General features: G+C 47.8%; 1 protein-coding gene across 1 annotated transcript in view; it reads right to left on the reverse strand.

Moving 5' to 3' along the window:
- FRAS1 (Fraser extracellular matrix complex subunit 1) overlaps positions 1-15,649 on the reverse strand; it is a 210,436-nt gene extending 194,787 nt beyond the window's left edge. The window contains 2 exon segments of the mRNA XM_038759168.1: positions 8,921-8,952; positions 15,555-15,649. Of these exon segments, the coding sequence (XP_038615096.1) occupies positions 8,921-8,952; positions 15,555-15,633 (111 nt within the window). The 5' untranslated portion in view covers positions 15,634-15,649.
- Positions 15,650-17,846: the final 2,197 nt, after the last annotated feature.

Here is a 17,846-nt window from a genome sequence, read left to right on the forward strand (position 1 = left end):
ACAGTACTCTGTACACAGTAAGCGCTCAATAAATACGATTGATTGATTGGGGTTCCCGAAAGCTCAGTGCTACCCACCCTGGGCTTTACTGGCTCTCAGCCGGCAGCCCAGAATCCAAAGCCTCACATCGGCCAACCTTCATCTCTTAAATCCAGACGATTGTGTCCGTTGCCATTCTGAGATTCCCAGATGACTAAAGGACATCCCAAGCTGGAAATTTTTTTTTTTTAATGGCATTTATTAAGCACTTACTAGGTGTCAGGCAAGCAGAGAAGCAGCATGGCTCAGTGGAAAGAGCACAGGCTTTGGAGTCAGAGGTCACGGGTTCAAATCCCGGCCCCACCAATTGGCAGCTGTGTGACTTTGGGCAAGTCACTTAATCTCTCTGGGCCTCAGTTACCTCATCTGTAAAATGGGGATTAATAATAAATGATAATAATAATTATGGCATTTGTTATGCGCTTACTATGTGCCAAGCACTGTTCTAAGCGCTGGGGTAAATACAAGATAATCAGGTTGTCCCATGTGGGGCTCACAGCCTCAATCCCCATTTTACAGATGAGGTACCTGAGGCACAGAGAAGTTAAGTGACTTGCCTAAAGTCACACAGCAGACAAGTAGCGGAGCTGGGATTAGAACCCATGACCTCTGACTCCCAAGCCCACATTAAGACTGTGAGCCCCCGTGGGACCACCTGATCATCTTGTAACCTCCCCAGCGCTTAGAACAGTGCACATAGTAAGTGCTTAATAAATGCCATTATTATTATTATTATTACCCAAGTGCTGGGGTAAGGTTGGACACAGTCCCTGTCCCACATGGGGCTCACAGCCCTTATCTCCATTTTACAGCTGAGGTAACTGAGGCCCAGAGAAGTGAAGTGACTTGCCCTTGGTCACGCAAAAGACAATTGGTCTTTTGTTGGTATGTTTGGTTCTGTTCTCTGTCTCCCCCTTTTAGACTGTGAGCCCACTGTTGGGTAGGAACTGTCTCTATGTGTTGCCAATTTGTACTTCCCAAGCGCTTAGTACAGTGCTCTGCACATAGTAAGCGCTCAATAAATACGATTGATTGATTGATTGATTGAATTGGTAGAAATGGGATTAGGTCCCAGGTCCTTCTGGGTCCCAGGCCTGTGCTCTGTCCGCTGGGCCACGCTGCTTCTCGTTTAATCCCACGAGGGCTGATCTCAGCGCTCATCTCTTGGCTGTTTGATCGGCACAGTTCCAGGCCGGTGTCCGAGCCGGAGGTTGGGCAGTGCGATCTGTCACTCCAAGAATCGGGCTGACATCACGGTCCCTGGGGACTTGGAGCCAGGACACGGAAGCGTCGTCCCGGCAGCTCCGGAAACACACCTCAGGCAGCCTGGGGTTCTCTGCACACTTTGTGGTGCCAAATGTAAGATTTGCCTTCAGGAGGATTCTGGTCCAAAAACGGGATTTCCCAAAATACACTGGCCCGTGCAGACTCAATCAATCAGTGGTATTTTCTGAAGACTTACTATACTAGTTTAGTATATTAGTACTATTACTAGTACTCATACTATTAGTACTATTTAGTACTGAACACTGTACTAAATGCTTGGGAGAGCACAACAGAGTAAGAAAACACAATCCCTGCCCTCGAGGCAAAGACCCCAAGAGCCCCGGAAACCCAGGCTGGGTGTGATGGCCCAATTCATCTTCCCCATCCCGGTGCCATTGGATTTCCCAACAGCCATCTCCATCATCACCAGTGGTATTTATTGAGCCCCTACTAAGTGCAGAGCACTGTACTAAGCAGTTGGGAGAGCGGTTGTAACATAAGCACTTTGGTTTTAAGACCACTTTCCCAGGTACTGGAGAAAAACCTGCGTGCTTAGTACAGTGCCTGGCACATAGTAAGCACTTTATAAGCACTTTAGAGAAGCAGCGTGGCTCAGTGGAGAAGAGCCCGGGCTTTGGAGTCAGAGGTCATGGGTTCAAATCCCGGCTCCGCCAAATGTCAGCTGTGTGACTTTGGGCAAGTCACTTAACTTCTCTGTGCCTCAGTTCCCTCATCTGGAAAATGGGGATTAATACTGTGAGCCCCCTGTGGGACAGCCTGATCACCTTGTAACCTCCCCAGCGCTTAGAACAGTGCTTTGCACATAGTAAGCGCTTAATAAATGCCATTATTATTATTATTATTTATAAATACCATTATTATTAATGTCGGCAGCATACTCTGCCCCCACCTTCATCCTGAGGGGAGCCACACTCCTCCTGTCTTACAAATCAATCAATCAATCAATCGTATTTATTGAGCGCTTACTGTGTGCAGAGCACTGTACTAAGCACTTGGGAAGTACAAGTTGGCAACACATAGAGACAGTCCCTACCCAACAGTGGGTTCACAGTCTGAAAGGGGGAGACAGAGAACAAAACCAAACATACTAACAAAATAAAATAAATAGAATAGATATGTACAAGTAAAATAGAGTAATAAATACGTACAAACATATATACAAATGTGAGTGTGGGGGTGTGCGTGTCTCTGTGTGTGTGTGTGTATATATATATATAAAACTACTCAAGAAGACACATTGGGGGTACTTTGCAGTATTGCCCTCTGTGGCATAGCTGGCTCTCCAAATAGGGGCCCTGAAAAGTCCTTGGAATGATCAAGCTTCGGAATGTGATGGCAATGCTAAGCTTATTTATAAAAATTCTTTATTTCTATTTTAGCCTCATCTCTTCTGAGGCTCTCCGCGGGTCACCGGCTGATTGTTTTATTCTGGAATATTCAGGGCAGGGGACTGCTATGTGTCCGAGCGACTTCTATTAATGCGGAGGCCACAGATGATTCTGCCTCATGTGATGAAATAAAAATACAATCTTTGATTCAGTTAATAACTTGGCTAACGACCCTGGCCACTGCGAAGGGAGAGATTGTGTAGCACTTCAAGCTGTATCGTATGTCACGCTCAACTTGAAGTGTGATAACTACCAGGCATAATGGCCACAATCTTTATTCCTTTCAACGTCAATCGTATTTATTGAGCACTTACTGGGTACAGACTGTAAGCTCATTGTGGGCAGGGAGCGTGCCTGTTTATTGTTATATTATACTCTCTCAAGCGCTTAGTACCGTGCTCTGCACATGGTAAGTGCTCAATAAATATGATTGACTGATAACAGAGTTGCTAGAAACAGTTCCTGCCCACAGTGAGCTTACAGTCTAAGGCACAGTGCTGTGCACTCTTGTCGGTGCTCAGTGAATATTCCTGACGGACTGACTGATTGAGCAAGAGTAATAATAATAATAACGGTATTTGTTAAGCGCTTACTATGTGCCATGCACTGTTCTAAGCGCTGGGGTAGATACAAGGTAATCAGATTGTCCCACGTGGGGCTCACAGTCTTAATCCCCATTTTACAGATAACTGAGGCACAGAGAAGTGAAGTGACTTGCCCAGCGGCACACAGCAGACAAGCGGCGGAGCTGGGATTAGAAGCCATGACTCCCAAGCCCGGGCTCTTTCCACTGAGCCACGCAGTTTCTCCTAGAGCCGTGAACAGGGAGAAATTCAGCACTTTTCTTCGGCCGATCCCAGGATGGGCACGGCTCGACAACATCTGCTTCTATTCCCACTGACCTCTCGCCCACATCCCGCCTTGGTCCTGCAACGCCCTCCCTCCTCAAATCCGATGCCAGACGATTACTCTCCCCCTGCTTCAAAGCCTTACTGAAGGCACACCTCCTCCAGGAGGCCTTCCCCGATAAAGCCCTCCTTTCTTTTTCTCTCGCTCCCTTCTGCGTCGCCCTGACTTGCTCCCTTTATTCATCCCCATTCCCCGCCACCCGCCATTTACGCACCTATCTGTAATTTATTCACATGAATGTCCGTCTCCCCTTCTAGACTGCAAGCTTATGGTTGTACATATTTATTACTCCATTTATTTATTTATTTTACTTGTACATTTCTATCCTATTTATTTTATTTTGTTGGTATGTTTGGTTCTGTTCTCTGTCTCCCCCTTTTAGACTGTGAGCCCACTGTTGGGTAGGGACTGTCTCTATGTGTTGCCAATTTGTACTTCCCAAGCGCTTCGTACAGTGCTCTGCACATAGTAAGCGCTCAATAAATACGATTGATTGATGGATTGATTGTTGTGGGCGGGGAATGTGTCTGTTTACTGTTACAGTGTACACTCCCAAGTGTGCTCTGCACACAGTAAGCGCTCAATAAGTACAATTGAATGAATGACTATCAGGGAGATCAGGCAGTCTCTGGTTCCTTGAGGTATTCCAGTGTCACGACCGGAGATCGAGCCCTAGTCTGGACCAAAACGGCACCCCTCCTTGACCTGGGCGCTCATGACCAGAGAAGCTGCGTGGCTCAGTGGAAAGAACCCGGGCTTTGGAGTCACAGGTCATGGGTTCAAATCCCGGCTCTGCCAATTATCAGCTGTGTGACTTTGGGCAAGTCACTTCACTTCTCTGTGTCTCAGTTCCCTCATCTGTAAAATGGGGATTAAGGCTGTGAGCCCCACGTAGGACAACCTGATCACCTTGTATCCCCCCAGCGCTTAGAACAGTGCTTTGCACATAGTAAGCGCTTAACAAATGCCATCATTATTATTATTATTATTATTATTATTATTATGACCCAAGCGAGTCCCGGTCGTGAAACTCTGTCCCTCAAGTTTCTCCGAAGCTAAAAGTTTCTGCTGAAACCCACACCGCAGTTATGTCACGTTCTACCGCGCGCTAAGCTTCTGTTGAATATTAATGCCCGTGATTTACAGACTACAGATTTGTCTTTTATGCCTCCCGTAATTATAATCGAGCCATTTCCCGAATGATCTTCCTCCTGGAAGTTGCGCGCTCGAAAATGATGCTCTGGTAGCACACGGAAAGATAAAAGAGGCCATTCTTCGCGATGACAGCATTTACATCAAACAGGACGAAACGCCGCTGCCTGGATTTTTCTGCTAGGCACACACACACAGCCCGGCACATTTGTTCTCCGGGTGACACCGCGAGAATGCTCTTTGGCGACAGTTGGCTGCTCCGGGACCTCTTCCTGATTTACTGTGTGAATGACAACACCAACTTCCCAGGACCGGGCCATTGGACTGCAGCTGGAGAACTCAAAGCCAGGCAACTCTTCAAGGTCCCCAGCAAACTCCTAAAACAAATCACCCCTCAAGCTCAAACACTCCCAACCCCTGCCTTCCCTCCAAAACTCCCACCACTGCAACCACAGAGAAGCAGCGTGGCTCGGTGGAAAGAGCACGCGCTTGGGAGTCCGAGGTCATGGGTTCAAATCCCGACTCCGGCAGTTGTCAGCTGTGTGACTTTGGGCAAGTCACGTAACTTCTCCGAGCCTCAGTTCCCTCATCTGTAAAATGGGGATTAAGACTGTGCCCCCCTGTGGGACGACAACCTGATCACCTTATAACCTTCCCAGCCCCTAGAACGTTGCCGTGCACATAGTAAGCGATGGATAAATGTCATTATTATTATTCGAGAAGCAGCGTGGCTCAGTGGAAGGAGCCCGGGCTTTGGAGTCAGAGGTCACGGGTTCAAATCCCGGCTCCGCCAACTGTCAGCTGTGTGACTTTGGGCAAGTCGCTTCACTTCTCTGGGCCTCAGTTACCTCATCTGTAAAATGGGGACTAAAACTGTGAGTCCCCCGTGGGACAACCTGATCACCTTGTAACCTCCTGAGCGCTTAGAACAGTGCTTTGCACATAGCACTTAACAAATACCATTATTATTATTATTATTATTATTACACCGCTTCCTTAGGAAACGGTCACCAGGCCGATCCAGCAGTCCGGGGTACTTACTGAGCACCTACTGTGTGCAGAGTACTTTACTACACTCTTGGGAAAGTACTTGACAGATGCAATCCTTGCACTCAATCAATCAACTGATCAATGCTATTTACTGAGCACCAAGCACTGCACCAAGCGCTTGGGAGAGAACAACGCAACAGAGTTGATGGAAACAATCCCTGCTCCCAAAGAGCTCACAGTCCCGTGGGGACGATATACATCAAAATAACCGAGAGACTGAAGGATGTAAAAGTGGATAAGGTAGGTGAGTGAGGAGACCTGGGTCCTAATCCTGGCTCCCGCTTGCCTTCTGGGTGACCTTTTATTTTATTTTGTTAGTATGTTTGGTTTTGTTCTCTGTCTCCCCCTTCTAGACTGTGAGCCCACTGTTGGGTAGGGACTGTCTCTATATGTTGCCAGCTTGTACTTCCCAAGCGCTTAGTACAGTGCTCTGCACACAGTAAGCGCTCAATACGACTGATTGATTGACCTTGGGCAAGTCACAACACTTCTTTTTGAAGGCCCATCTCCTCCAAGAGGCCTTCCCTGACTAAGTCCCCCCTTTCCTCTTCTCCCACTTCCTTCTGCATTGCCCTGACTTGCTCCCTTTGTTCTTCCCCTCCCAACCCCACAGCACTTATGACTATATCTCCAATTTATTTATTCATATCAATGTCTGCCTCCCCCCTTCTAGACTGTAAGCTTGTTGTGGGCAGGTAATGTGTCTGTTTATGGTATTGTACTCTCTCAAGCGCTTCGTACACTGCTGTGCACATAGTAAGCACTCAATAAATACGATTGAAAGAATGACTGAATGTTCTGGGCCTCAGCTTCTTCATCTTTAAACTGGAGATTCAATACTTGTTTTCTTTCCTCCTTAGACCATGAGCCCCATGTAGGGGCTGATCTAATTATTCTGTATCTGCCCCATACACATCAGAGTGCTTGGCACATAATAAGCATCATCATCATCAATCATATTTATTGAGCACTTACTGTGTGCAGATCACTGTACTAAGCGCTTGGGAAGTACAAGTTGGCAACATAAGCACTTAATAAACACCACAGTTGTTATTACCATTAGGGTACTGTACATCGATGTATACAGAACCGTACAGATGATTGTGAATACATAAATGTATGGTTGGTGCAGAAGCACTGACGGAATAGTTGGGGAAAACTGACCATGGATGATTAAAAAAAAGATTTTTTAATAGCATTTGTTACACGCTTATTATGTGTTAGGCACTGAACTAAGCACGGGGGTAGCTAAGCAAGGAAGACAGAGTTCAGGCCTCACATCTTAATCCCTATTGACAGATGAGGTAACTGAGGCACAGAACAAGGTGTCACGAAACTATGACCGTGAGATGAAAGCGCATATTGTCTTTTTTTTAAATGGTATTTATTAAGCGCTTACTATGTGTCAAACACCATTCTAAGCACCGGGGAGATAGAAATTAATCAGGATGGACACAGCCCCTGTTCTGCACGGGGTTCACAGTCTACGTAAGAAGGAGAACAGGTATTGAATCCCCATTTTACAGATGAGGCAACGGAGGCACAGAGAAGTGAAGTGAGTTGTCCAAAGTCACACAGTTGGACAATCCCAGCTCCACCACTTGCCTGCTCTGAGATCTTGGGCAAGTCCTTTCACTTATCTGTGCCTCAGTTACTTCATCTGTAAAATGGGGATTAAGACTGTGAGTCCCACGTGGTACAAAGGACTGTGGACAACCCAATTAGCTTGTAACCACTCCAGAGCTTAGAACAGTGCTTGATACACAGTAAGCAGTTAACAAATACCATCATTATTATTGTTATCAACAATAAATATGATTGAATGAGACAGGGACTGTGTCCTATGTACACATAAGAAGCACACAATAAATGCCACAATTATCATTATGCCACGAGCTAATAATAATCCTGCCACATGCCCCTTTATTTATTCATTCAGTCGTATTTATTGAGCGCTTACCGTGTGCAGAGCACTGAACTAAGCGCTTGGGAAGTCCAAGTTGGCAACATATAGAGACGGTCCCTACCCAACAACGGGCTCACAGTCTAGAAGGGGGAGACAGGCAACAAAACATGTGGACGGGTGCCATCAGAACAAATAGAATTAAAGCTAAATGCACAGCATTAACAAAATAAATAGGATAGTATTTAGCCTTCAGCCATCAAGAGGCCACAACTTGATTTCCCCGAGCGAGCTGAACCACCAATCTCCCCGCCACGTGTGCCCGGCGGACAGACCGCTGCTTTGAGGCGAAGAAACTGGCTCGGCGACCTCGACCGTCCGGAGACGAGGAGGAAAAACGGCAGTCGGGATGCCCGCCAGCCAGCCCTGCCTCCTCTCCCGCTCGAATCCCGGCTCCAGGCTGGGAATCCCTAACACCGCCTGGGTGCCCGGGGAATCACCGATATTTCCCGGCCGCCAAGTCCCCCGGGGCTGATTTTAAAATACCACCCATCAGCCGGCGCCTCTTCCCAGCAGCCGGCTCTGTTTTTAGTCCCGTATTTATTAAACACGAAGAAGAGCAGCCAACGACTCGCTACCCGATTTATTAGAGCTGATGTAGTGCGGGCTGACTTTCCAATAAGGCTTTGGCACCCGGGGCTGCTTTGGTGCATTACTGATACGATCAAACGCCCGCAACAACTTTTCCGCCAACCACAGCGGAGAGGGCGACCGCGTCGATCCTCTCCCCAGCGGCAGGATTTCAAGGATGAAACGCTACACAAAAAGCTCGTCTGAAAGCCTCCCGAAACACGCCAACTCCGATGCCATCTGAGACCAGGCGGAGCAGGAAGGGGCAGTAAGCCTTCAGATAAAGAAAACCGGCCACGGTAGAGATTTGGCACAGGGGCCCGGGCTCAGATTTCTCCCTATGGGACTGCGGGAGTCTCTCAGAACGCAGATCTACTCGGAAAAGATTCATTTCCCGCTCCCCCCGGGCAGTGAGCCAGGCCTCCTGGGGAAAAGGGCCTCCGTCCTTGGCATGAACTGGCGGAGGGCAGGGATTTGCCCCTGGAAGCAGAGGGTCTCCCTCCTCCCGGCCCCCCTGGATACCGGCCCGGAGAGAATGGAGAAAACTGAAGAACACACCTACCTCAAATCGGAAGCCCCGGTGGACGCAGGCTGCTGTGGGATAGAAACAAACCAGAGAGTGAAATCAAAGTCCCCGAGGGCCCAGCCTGCCATGCTTGCCCTCCCCCGGCCCAAATAATAATAATAATGATGATGGTATTTGTTAAGCGCTTACTATCATCATCATCAATCGTATTGATTGAACGCTTACTGTGTGCAGAGCACTGTACTAAGCGCTTGGGAAGTACAAGTTGGCAACATATAGAGACGGTCTCTACCCAACAGTGGGCTCCCAGTCTAAAAGGGGGAGACAGGGAACAAAACCAAACATACTAACAAAATAAAATAAATAGAATAGATATGTACAAGTAAAATAGAGTAATGAATAACATAGTGCTTTACTATGTGCAAAGCACTGTTCTAAGCGCTGGGGAGGTTACAAGGTGATCAGTTTGTGCCACGTGGGGCTCACAGTCTGAATCCCCATTTTACAGATGAGGCCACTGGGGCACAGAGAAGTGAAGCGACTTGCCCAAAGTCACACAGCTGACAGGTGGCGGAGCCGGGATTTGAACCCGTGACCTCTGACTCCAAAGCCCGGGCTCTTTCCACTGAGCCTTATACTCTCCCAAGCACTCAGTACAGTGCTTTGCACACAGTAAGCGCTCAATAAATACAATTGAACGAATGAATCTTTAGGGCAGTTCAGAACCCTGCCTGCCCTTTCCTCCTCAGCCCCAGGACGGATCTGCACCTTGGAAGTAGGATTCATTCAGTTGTAGCTATTGAGAGCTCACTGTGTGCAGGGCACTGTACTAAGCGCTTGGGAGAGTACAACAGGCACATTACCTGTCTACAACAAGCTGACGGTCTAGACAGCGGGGGGGACGGACAGGAATCTAAATAAATAGATACGGATGTAAGTGCTGTGGGATGAATAAAGGGAGAGAGTCAGGGCGACGAAGAAGGGAGTGGGAGAAGAGGAAAGGGGGGCTCAGTCAGGGAAGGCCTCTTGGAGGAGGTGTGCTTTCAGTAAGGCTTTGAATGGGGGGGGAACGGTGACAGTCTGTCGGATTTGAGGAGGGAGGGTGTTCCAGGCCAGGGGCAGGACGTGGGCGAGGGGACGGTGGTGAGGCAGGTGTGATCGAAGTCGTGAGAAGGCGGGCATTACAGGACTGAACTGTACGGGCTGCGTTGGAACAGAAGAGTAGTGAGGTGAGGTAGGAGGGGGCAAGGGGATCGATGCCCGTCTATTTGTTTTGTTCTGTTGTGTCTCCCCCCCTACTTCTAGACTGTGAGCCCATTGTTGGGTAGGGATTGTCTCTATCTGTTGTCGAATTGTACTTTCCAAGCTCTTAGTACGGTGCTCTGCACACAGTAGGTGCTCAATAAATACGACTGAATGAATGCTTTAAGGCCAATGGGACCAACTGCATCACGCCACTTCTATCCCCACCTATAATAATAATGATAATGATGGCATTTGTTAAGCGCTTACTGTGTGCAAGGCACTGTTCTAAGCGCTGGGGAGGATACCAGGTCATCAGGTTGTCCCACGGGGGGCTCACAGTCTTCATCCCCATTTTACAGATGAGGGAACTGAGGCTCGGAGAAGTGAAGTAATAATAATAATAATAATAATAATAATGGCATTTGTTAAGCGCTTACTATGTGAAGAGCACTGTTCTAAGCGCTGGGGGGGTTACAAGGTGATCAAGTTGTCCCATGTGGGGCTCACAGTCTTAACCCCCATTTTACAGATGAGGTAACAGGCTCAGAGAAGTGAAGTGACTTGCCCAAGGTCACACAGCAGACATATGGGGGAGTCAGGATTCAAACCCATGACCTCTGACTCCAAAGCCCGTGCTCTGTCCACTGAGCCACGCTGCTCCTCTGAGTGACTTGCCCAAAGTCACACAGCTGACAAGCGGCGGAGCCGGGATTAGAACCCATGACCTCTGACTCCAAAGCCCGTGCTCTTTCCACTGACCCACGCTGCTCCTCTAAGTGACTTGCCCAAAGTCACACAGCGGACAAGCGGCGGAGCCGGGATTAGAACCCAGGACCTCCGACTCCCAAGCCAGGCTCTTTCCGCCTATGCCCATGTGGAGGGGTTACATCCACTGAAGTGGCCATTCCAGGCTTGCACTAGCCACGGTGAGGCATGAGTTGATATTCATTCATTCAATCATATTTATTGAGCGCTTACTGTGTGCGGAGCACTGTACTAAGCGCTTGGGAAGTACAAGTTGGCAACATATAGACAGCAGTGGGGTAGGAGGAATATGTTTTATTTTGTTGTCTGTCTCCCCCTTCTAGACTGTGAGCCCGCTGTTGGGTAGGGACCGTCTCTCTATGTTGCCGACTTGTACTTCCCAAGCGCCTAGTACAGCGCTCTGCGCCCAGTAAGCGCTCAATAAATAAGATTGAATGAATGAATCAAGACTGTAAACTCGTCCCTCTAGACTGTAAGCTCGTTGTGGGCAGGGAATATGTCTGTATATTGTTCTGTTGTAATAATAATAATAATGATGGTATTTATTAAGCGCTTACTATGTGCAAAGTACTGTTCTGTTGTACTCTCCCAAGCGCTTAGTGCAGTGCTCTGCACACGGTAAGCACTCAATAAACATCACTGCAGTTGGCCCCAGCCGAGCTCCTATCCTTTCATTCATTCGCTCAATCGTATTGATTGAGCGCTCACTGTGTGCAGAGCACTGTACTAAGCGCTTGGGAAGCACAAGTCGGCAACATAGAGAGACGGTCCCTACCCAACAACGGGCTCGCAGTCTAGAAGGGGGAGTCGGACAACAAAACAAAACATGTGGACAGGTGTCAAAATCGTCAGAACAAAAGAAAATCGACAAAACATCATTAGGGTCATCAGTATTCATTCATTCATTCGTATTTATTGAGCACTTACTGTGTGCAGAGCACTGGACTAAGCGCTTGGGAAGTATAAGTTGGCAACATATAGAGACGGTCCCTACCCAACAACGGGCTCACAGTCTAGAAGGGATTTCAGTCAGTACTAATTACTGAGCATCTACTATGTGCAGGGCACTGTACTAAACTCTTGGGAAAGTACACTATAGTAGGTAGACATGATCCTCTAGACTGTAAGCTTACTGTGGGCAGTCAGTCAATTGTACTTATTGAGCGCTTACTGTGTGCAGAGCACTGTACTAAGCTCTTGGGAAAATACGATGTAGTAAGTAGACACAATCCTCTGGACTGTAAGTTCCTTGTGAGCAGTCAATTGTACTTATTGAGCGCTTACTGTGTGCAGAGCACTGTACTAAGCTCTTGGGAAAATACGAGGTAGTAAGTAGACACGATCCTCTGGACTGTAAGTTCGTTGTGAGCAGTCAGTCAATTGTACTTATTGAGCGCTTACTGTGTGCACAGCACTGTACTAAGCTCTTGGGAAAGTCTGATGATGTAGTAAGTAGACATGATCCTCTGGACTAAGTTCGTTGTGAGCAGTCTGTCAATTGTACTTATTGAGCGCTTACTGTGTGCAGAGCACTGTACTAAGCTCTTGGGAAAGTACGATGATGTAGTAAGTAGACACGATCCTCTGGACTAAGTTCGTTGTGAGTAGTCAGTCAATTGTACTTATTGAGCGCTTACTGTGTGCAGAGCACTGTACTAACCTCTTGGGAAAGTACAATGTAGTAAGTAGACACGATCCTCTGGACTGCAGTTCGTTGTGAGCAGTCAATCAATTGTACTTATTGAGCGCTTACTGGGGCTTAGTACAGTGCTCTGCACACAGTAAGCGCTCAATAAATATGATTGAACGAATGAATGAATGTGTGCAGAACCCTGTACTAAGCTCTTGGGAAAGTACGATGTAGTAAGTAGACACGATCCTCTGGACTGTAAGTTTGTTGTGAGCAGTCAGTCAATTGTACTTATTGAGCGCTTATTGTGTGCAGAGCACTGTACTAAGCTCTTGGGAAAGTACGACGTAGTAAGTAGACACGATCCTCTGGACTGTAAGTTCGTTGTGAGCAGTCAATCAATTGTATTTATTGAGCGCTTACTGGGGCTTCGTACAGTGCTCTGCACACAGTAAGTGCTCAATAAATATGATTGAATGAATGAATGAATGTGTGCAGAACCCTGTACTAAGCTCTTGGGAAAGTACAATGTAGTAAGTAGACATGATCCTCTGGACTGTAAGTTCGTTGTAAGCAGTCAATCAATTGTATTTATTGAGCGCTTACTGGGGCTTCGTACAGTGCTCTGCACACAGTAAGCGCTCAATAAATATGATTGAACGAATGAATGTGTGCAGAACCCTGTACTAAGCTCTTGGGAAAGTACAATATAGTAAGTAGACACGATCCTCTGGACTGTAAGTTTGTTGTGAGCAGTCAGTCAATTGTACTTATTGAGCGCTTACTGTGTGCAGAGCACTGTACTAAGCTCTTGGGAAAGTACGACGTAGTAAGTAGACACGATCCTCTGGCCTGTAAGTTTGTTGTGAGCAGTCAGTCAATTGTACTTATTGAGCGCTTACTGTGCGCAGAGCACTGTACTAACCTCTTGGGAAAGTACAATGTAGTAAGTAGACACGATCCTCTGGACTGTAAGCTCGTTGTGATCAGTCAGTCAATTGTACTTATTGAGCGCTTACTGTGCGCAGAGCACTGTACTAACCTCTTGGGAAAGTACGATGTAGTAAGTAGACACGATCCTCTGGACTGTAAGTTCGTTGTGAGCAGTCAATTGTATTTATTAAGCGCTTACTGTGTGCAGAGCACTGTACTAACCTCTTGGGAAAGTAATAATAATAATAATGGTATTGGTTAAGCGCTTACTACGTATCAAGCACTGTTCTAAGCGCTGGGGTAGGTAATGAGAAGTAGCGTGGCTCAGTGGAAAGAGCAGTGTTTTGCACATTCATTCATTCAATCGTATTTATTGAGCGCTTACTGTGTGCACAGCACTGTACTAAGCGCTTGGGAAGTCCAAGTTGGCAACATATAGAGACGGTCCCTACCCAACAGTGGGCTCACAGTCTAGAAAGCGCTTAACAAATACCATCCTTATTATTATTATTGTTATTATTGTGAGTCAGAGGTCATGAGTTCGAATCCCAGCTCTGCCACTTCATTCATTCATTCAATCATATTTATCGAGCGCTTACTGCATGCAGAGCACTGTATTAAGCGCTTGGGAAGTACAAGCTGGCAACATATAGAGACGGTCCCTACCCACCAACAGCAGGCTCACAGTCTAGAAAGCGCTTAACAAATACCATTATTATTATTGGGAGTCAGAGGTCATGGATTCGAATCCCAGCTCCGCCACTTGTCAGCTGTGTGACCTTGGGCAAGCCACTTCACCTCTCTTTGCCTCAGTTCCCTCATCTGGAAAATGGGGATGAAGACTGTGAGCCACATGTGGCACAACCTGATCACCTTGTATCTCCCCCAGCGCTTAGAACAGTGCGAAGGCACATAGTAAGCGTTTAAATACCATCATCATTATTATTATTATTATTATTATTATTAATCAGGTTGTCCCAGGTGGGGCTCACAGGCTTCATCCCCATTTTCCAGATGAGGTCACTGAGGCCCAGCGAAGTGAAGTGACTTGCCCAAAGTCACAAAGCAGAGAAGCAGCATGGCTCAGTGGGAAGAGCCTGGGCTTGGGAGTCAGAGGTCGTGGGTTCTAATCCCAGCTCTACCACTTGCCTGCTGGGTGACCTTGGGCAAGTCACTTCACTTCTCTGGACCTCAATTCCCTCATCCGTAAAAAATGGGGATTAAGACTGTGAGCCCCATGCGGGACAACCTCATTACTTGTATCCCCCCCAGCGCTTAGAAAGTGCTTTGTACATAGTAAGTGCTTAATAAATGCCATTATTATTATTAAGTGGTGGAGCTGGGATTAGAACCCACGACCCAGCCTTCCCAGACTGAGCCCCTTCCTTCCTTTCCCCCTCCTCCCCCTCTCCATCCCCCATCTTACCTCCTTCCCTTCCCCACAGCACCTGGATATATGTATATATGGTTGTACATATTTGTTACTCTATTTATTTATTTATTTTACGTGTACATATCTATCCTATTTATTTTATTTTGTTAGTATGTTTGGTTTTGTTCTCTGTCTCCCCCTTTTAGACTGTGAGCCCGCTGTTGGGTAGGGACCGTCTCTATGTGTTGCCAATTTGTACTTCCCAAGCGCTTAGTAGAGTGCTCTGCACATAGTAAGCGCTCAATAAATACGATTGATGATGATGATGACCCGGATTAGAACCCACGACCCCCAAACCCGGGCTCTTCCCACTGAGCCGCGCCGCTTCTTTAGAGCAGCCGATTCAGACCAACCCCAGCCCGGCCCCCAGAAAGTCCTCCTCGGCTCCCCCCCAGCCCACCTGGCGCCATCATCAATCGTATTTATTGAGCGCTTACGGTGTGCAGAGCACTGTACTAAGCGCTTGGGAAGTACAAATTGGCAACATCTAGAGACAGTCCCTACCCAACAGCGGGCTCACAGTCTAAATGGTGGAGACAGACAACAAAACCAAACATACTAACAAAATAAAATAACTAGAATAGATATGTACAAGTGAAATAAAGAATAGAGTAATAAATATGTACAAACATATATAGCGTCCCAACAGTAACCCAGCGACTCACCTTCGGAGCGAGGGGGTGGGCCGCCCAGCCCCGCGGCCCAGGCGAGGGCCGCCCCAAGCCACAGCGGGAGGCCCCCCATGGCCAAGCGGGACGGCGGAGGAGGAGGAGGAGGAGGAGGAGGAGGAGGCGGCGGGGTCGCCCCCCGACCCGCCGTCCACCTTCGACCCTAGGACAACAAGAAGAGCGTTCAGTTCATTTCCACCGAGCTCAGAGGCCGACCGGCTACTTACTGGACCCTCCTTGGCGTGGGTGTAGACAAGGGGAGCCCAAACCCGGTGCCAGGAATGTGGGCCACGTCCAGAACAGGGACGAGCTGGGGAGGACCCGGGTTCTAATCCCGGCTCCCCCCCTTGCCTGCCGTGTGACTTTGGGCAAGCCACTTCACTTCCCTCATCTGGAAAATGGGGATGAAGACTGTGGGAGGACAACCTGATCACTTCGTAACCTCCCCGGCATTTAGAACAGTGCTTCGCACACCGTAAGCGCTAAGTGCTCAATAAATACGATTGAATGAATGAATGAACAATGACCATTGTTATTATTATTCTTCGCTGGGCCTCCGTTACCTCATCTGGAAAATGGGGATGAAGACTGTGGGACAACCTGATCACCTTGTAACCTCCCTGGCGTTTACAACAGTGCTTTGCACACAGTAAGTGCTAAGTGCTCAATAAATACGATTGAATGAATGAATGAATGAACAATGACCATCGTTATTATTATTCTTCGCTGGGCCTCAGTTCCCTCATCTGGAAAATGGGGATGAAGACTGTGGGCCAACCTGATCACTTTGTAACCTCCCCGGCATTTAGAACAGTGCTTTGCACACAGTAAGCGCTAAGTGCTCAATAAATACAATTGAATGAATGAACAATGACCATCGTTATTATTATTCTTTGCTGGGCCTCAGTTACCTCATCTGGAAAATGGGGATGAAGACTGTGGGACAACCTGATCTCCTTGTAACCTCCCCGGTGTTTAGAACAGTGCTTTGCACACCGTAAGCGCTAAGTGCTCAATAAATACGATTGAATGAATGAATGAACAATAATATTATTATTAATTATCATTACTAATAATATGAATAATATTATTATTATTCGCTGGGCCTCAGTTACCTCATCTGGAAAATGGGGATGAAGACTGTGGGACAACCTGATCACCTTGTAACCCCCCCAGTGTTTAGAACAGTGCTTTGCACATAGTAAGCGCTTAACAGAGACCATCATTATTATTATTTGCTGGGCCTCAGTTCCCTCATCCGGAAAATGGGGATTGAGACTGTACATATTTATGACTCTATTTTACTTGTACACATCTATTCTATTTATTTTATTTTGCTAGTATGTTTGGTTTTGTTCTCTGTCTCCCCCTTTTACACTGTGAGCCCACTGTTGGGTAGGGACTGTGTCTACATGTTGCCAACTTGGACTTCCCAAGCGCTTAGTACAGCGCTCTGCACACAGTAAGCGCTCAATCAATACGATTGATTGATTGATCGACTGTGGCCGTCTACTAGTTTTGTCGCCCTGCCTGCCTCCCGCCGTCTACACTGTGAGCCGGTCGTGGGGCAGGGCTGGTCTCTGGTTGCGGCCCACCTGCACCCTCCAAGCGCTTAGTCCGGTGTTCTGCCCACGGTAGGCGCTCAGTACATACGGCTGAGTGAATGAATGAATGACTGAATGAATGAATGACTGACTGCCGAGTGGGGATTGCGCCTGTGAGCCCCAGGTGGGGCCGGGCCCGCGTCCAACCCGCGTCTATCTGCCCCGGCGCTTAGTACAGTGGCTGGCACATCACAAATAATAATACCATAATTAGTGTTTGTTATTATGATAGGCTTACACTCCCCCAGCCATTCTCTCCCTCTCTCACACACACACACGCTCACACACACAGACGGTTGCACACCCACTATCCCACGCAGACACACACGCAGGTGCACGCACACACACACACAGCCATACAAACGGTCGCACACCCACTACCACACGCAGACACAGGAGCGCCCGCAGGTGCTCATGCAGATACACACACACACACACACACATCCACACACACAGAGCCATTCACCCCCCCCCCCCCGGGTTCTTGCACACTAGGCACGTTTGCATACTCGCGCGCGCACACACACACACACACACACACACACAGTCACTCACCCCCCCCCCGGGTTCCTGCACACTAGGCACGCTTGCATTCTTGCACACACACACTGCATACTTGCACACACACAGACACACACACACACACACACGAGTCACTCACCCCCCCGGGTTCTTGCACACTAGG

Source organism: Tachyglossus aculeatus, chromosome 17 (assembly GCF_015852505.1).
Source record: "Tachyglossus aculeatus isolate mTacAcu1 chromosome 17, mTacAcu1.pri, whole genome shotgun sequence".
Taxonomy (NCBI): domain Eukaryota; kingdom Metazoa; phylum Chordata; class Mammalia; order Monotremata; family Tachyglossidae; genus Tachyglossus; species Tachyglossus aculeatus.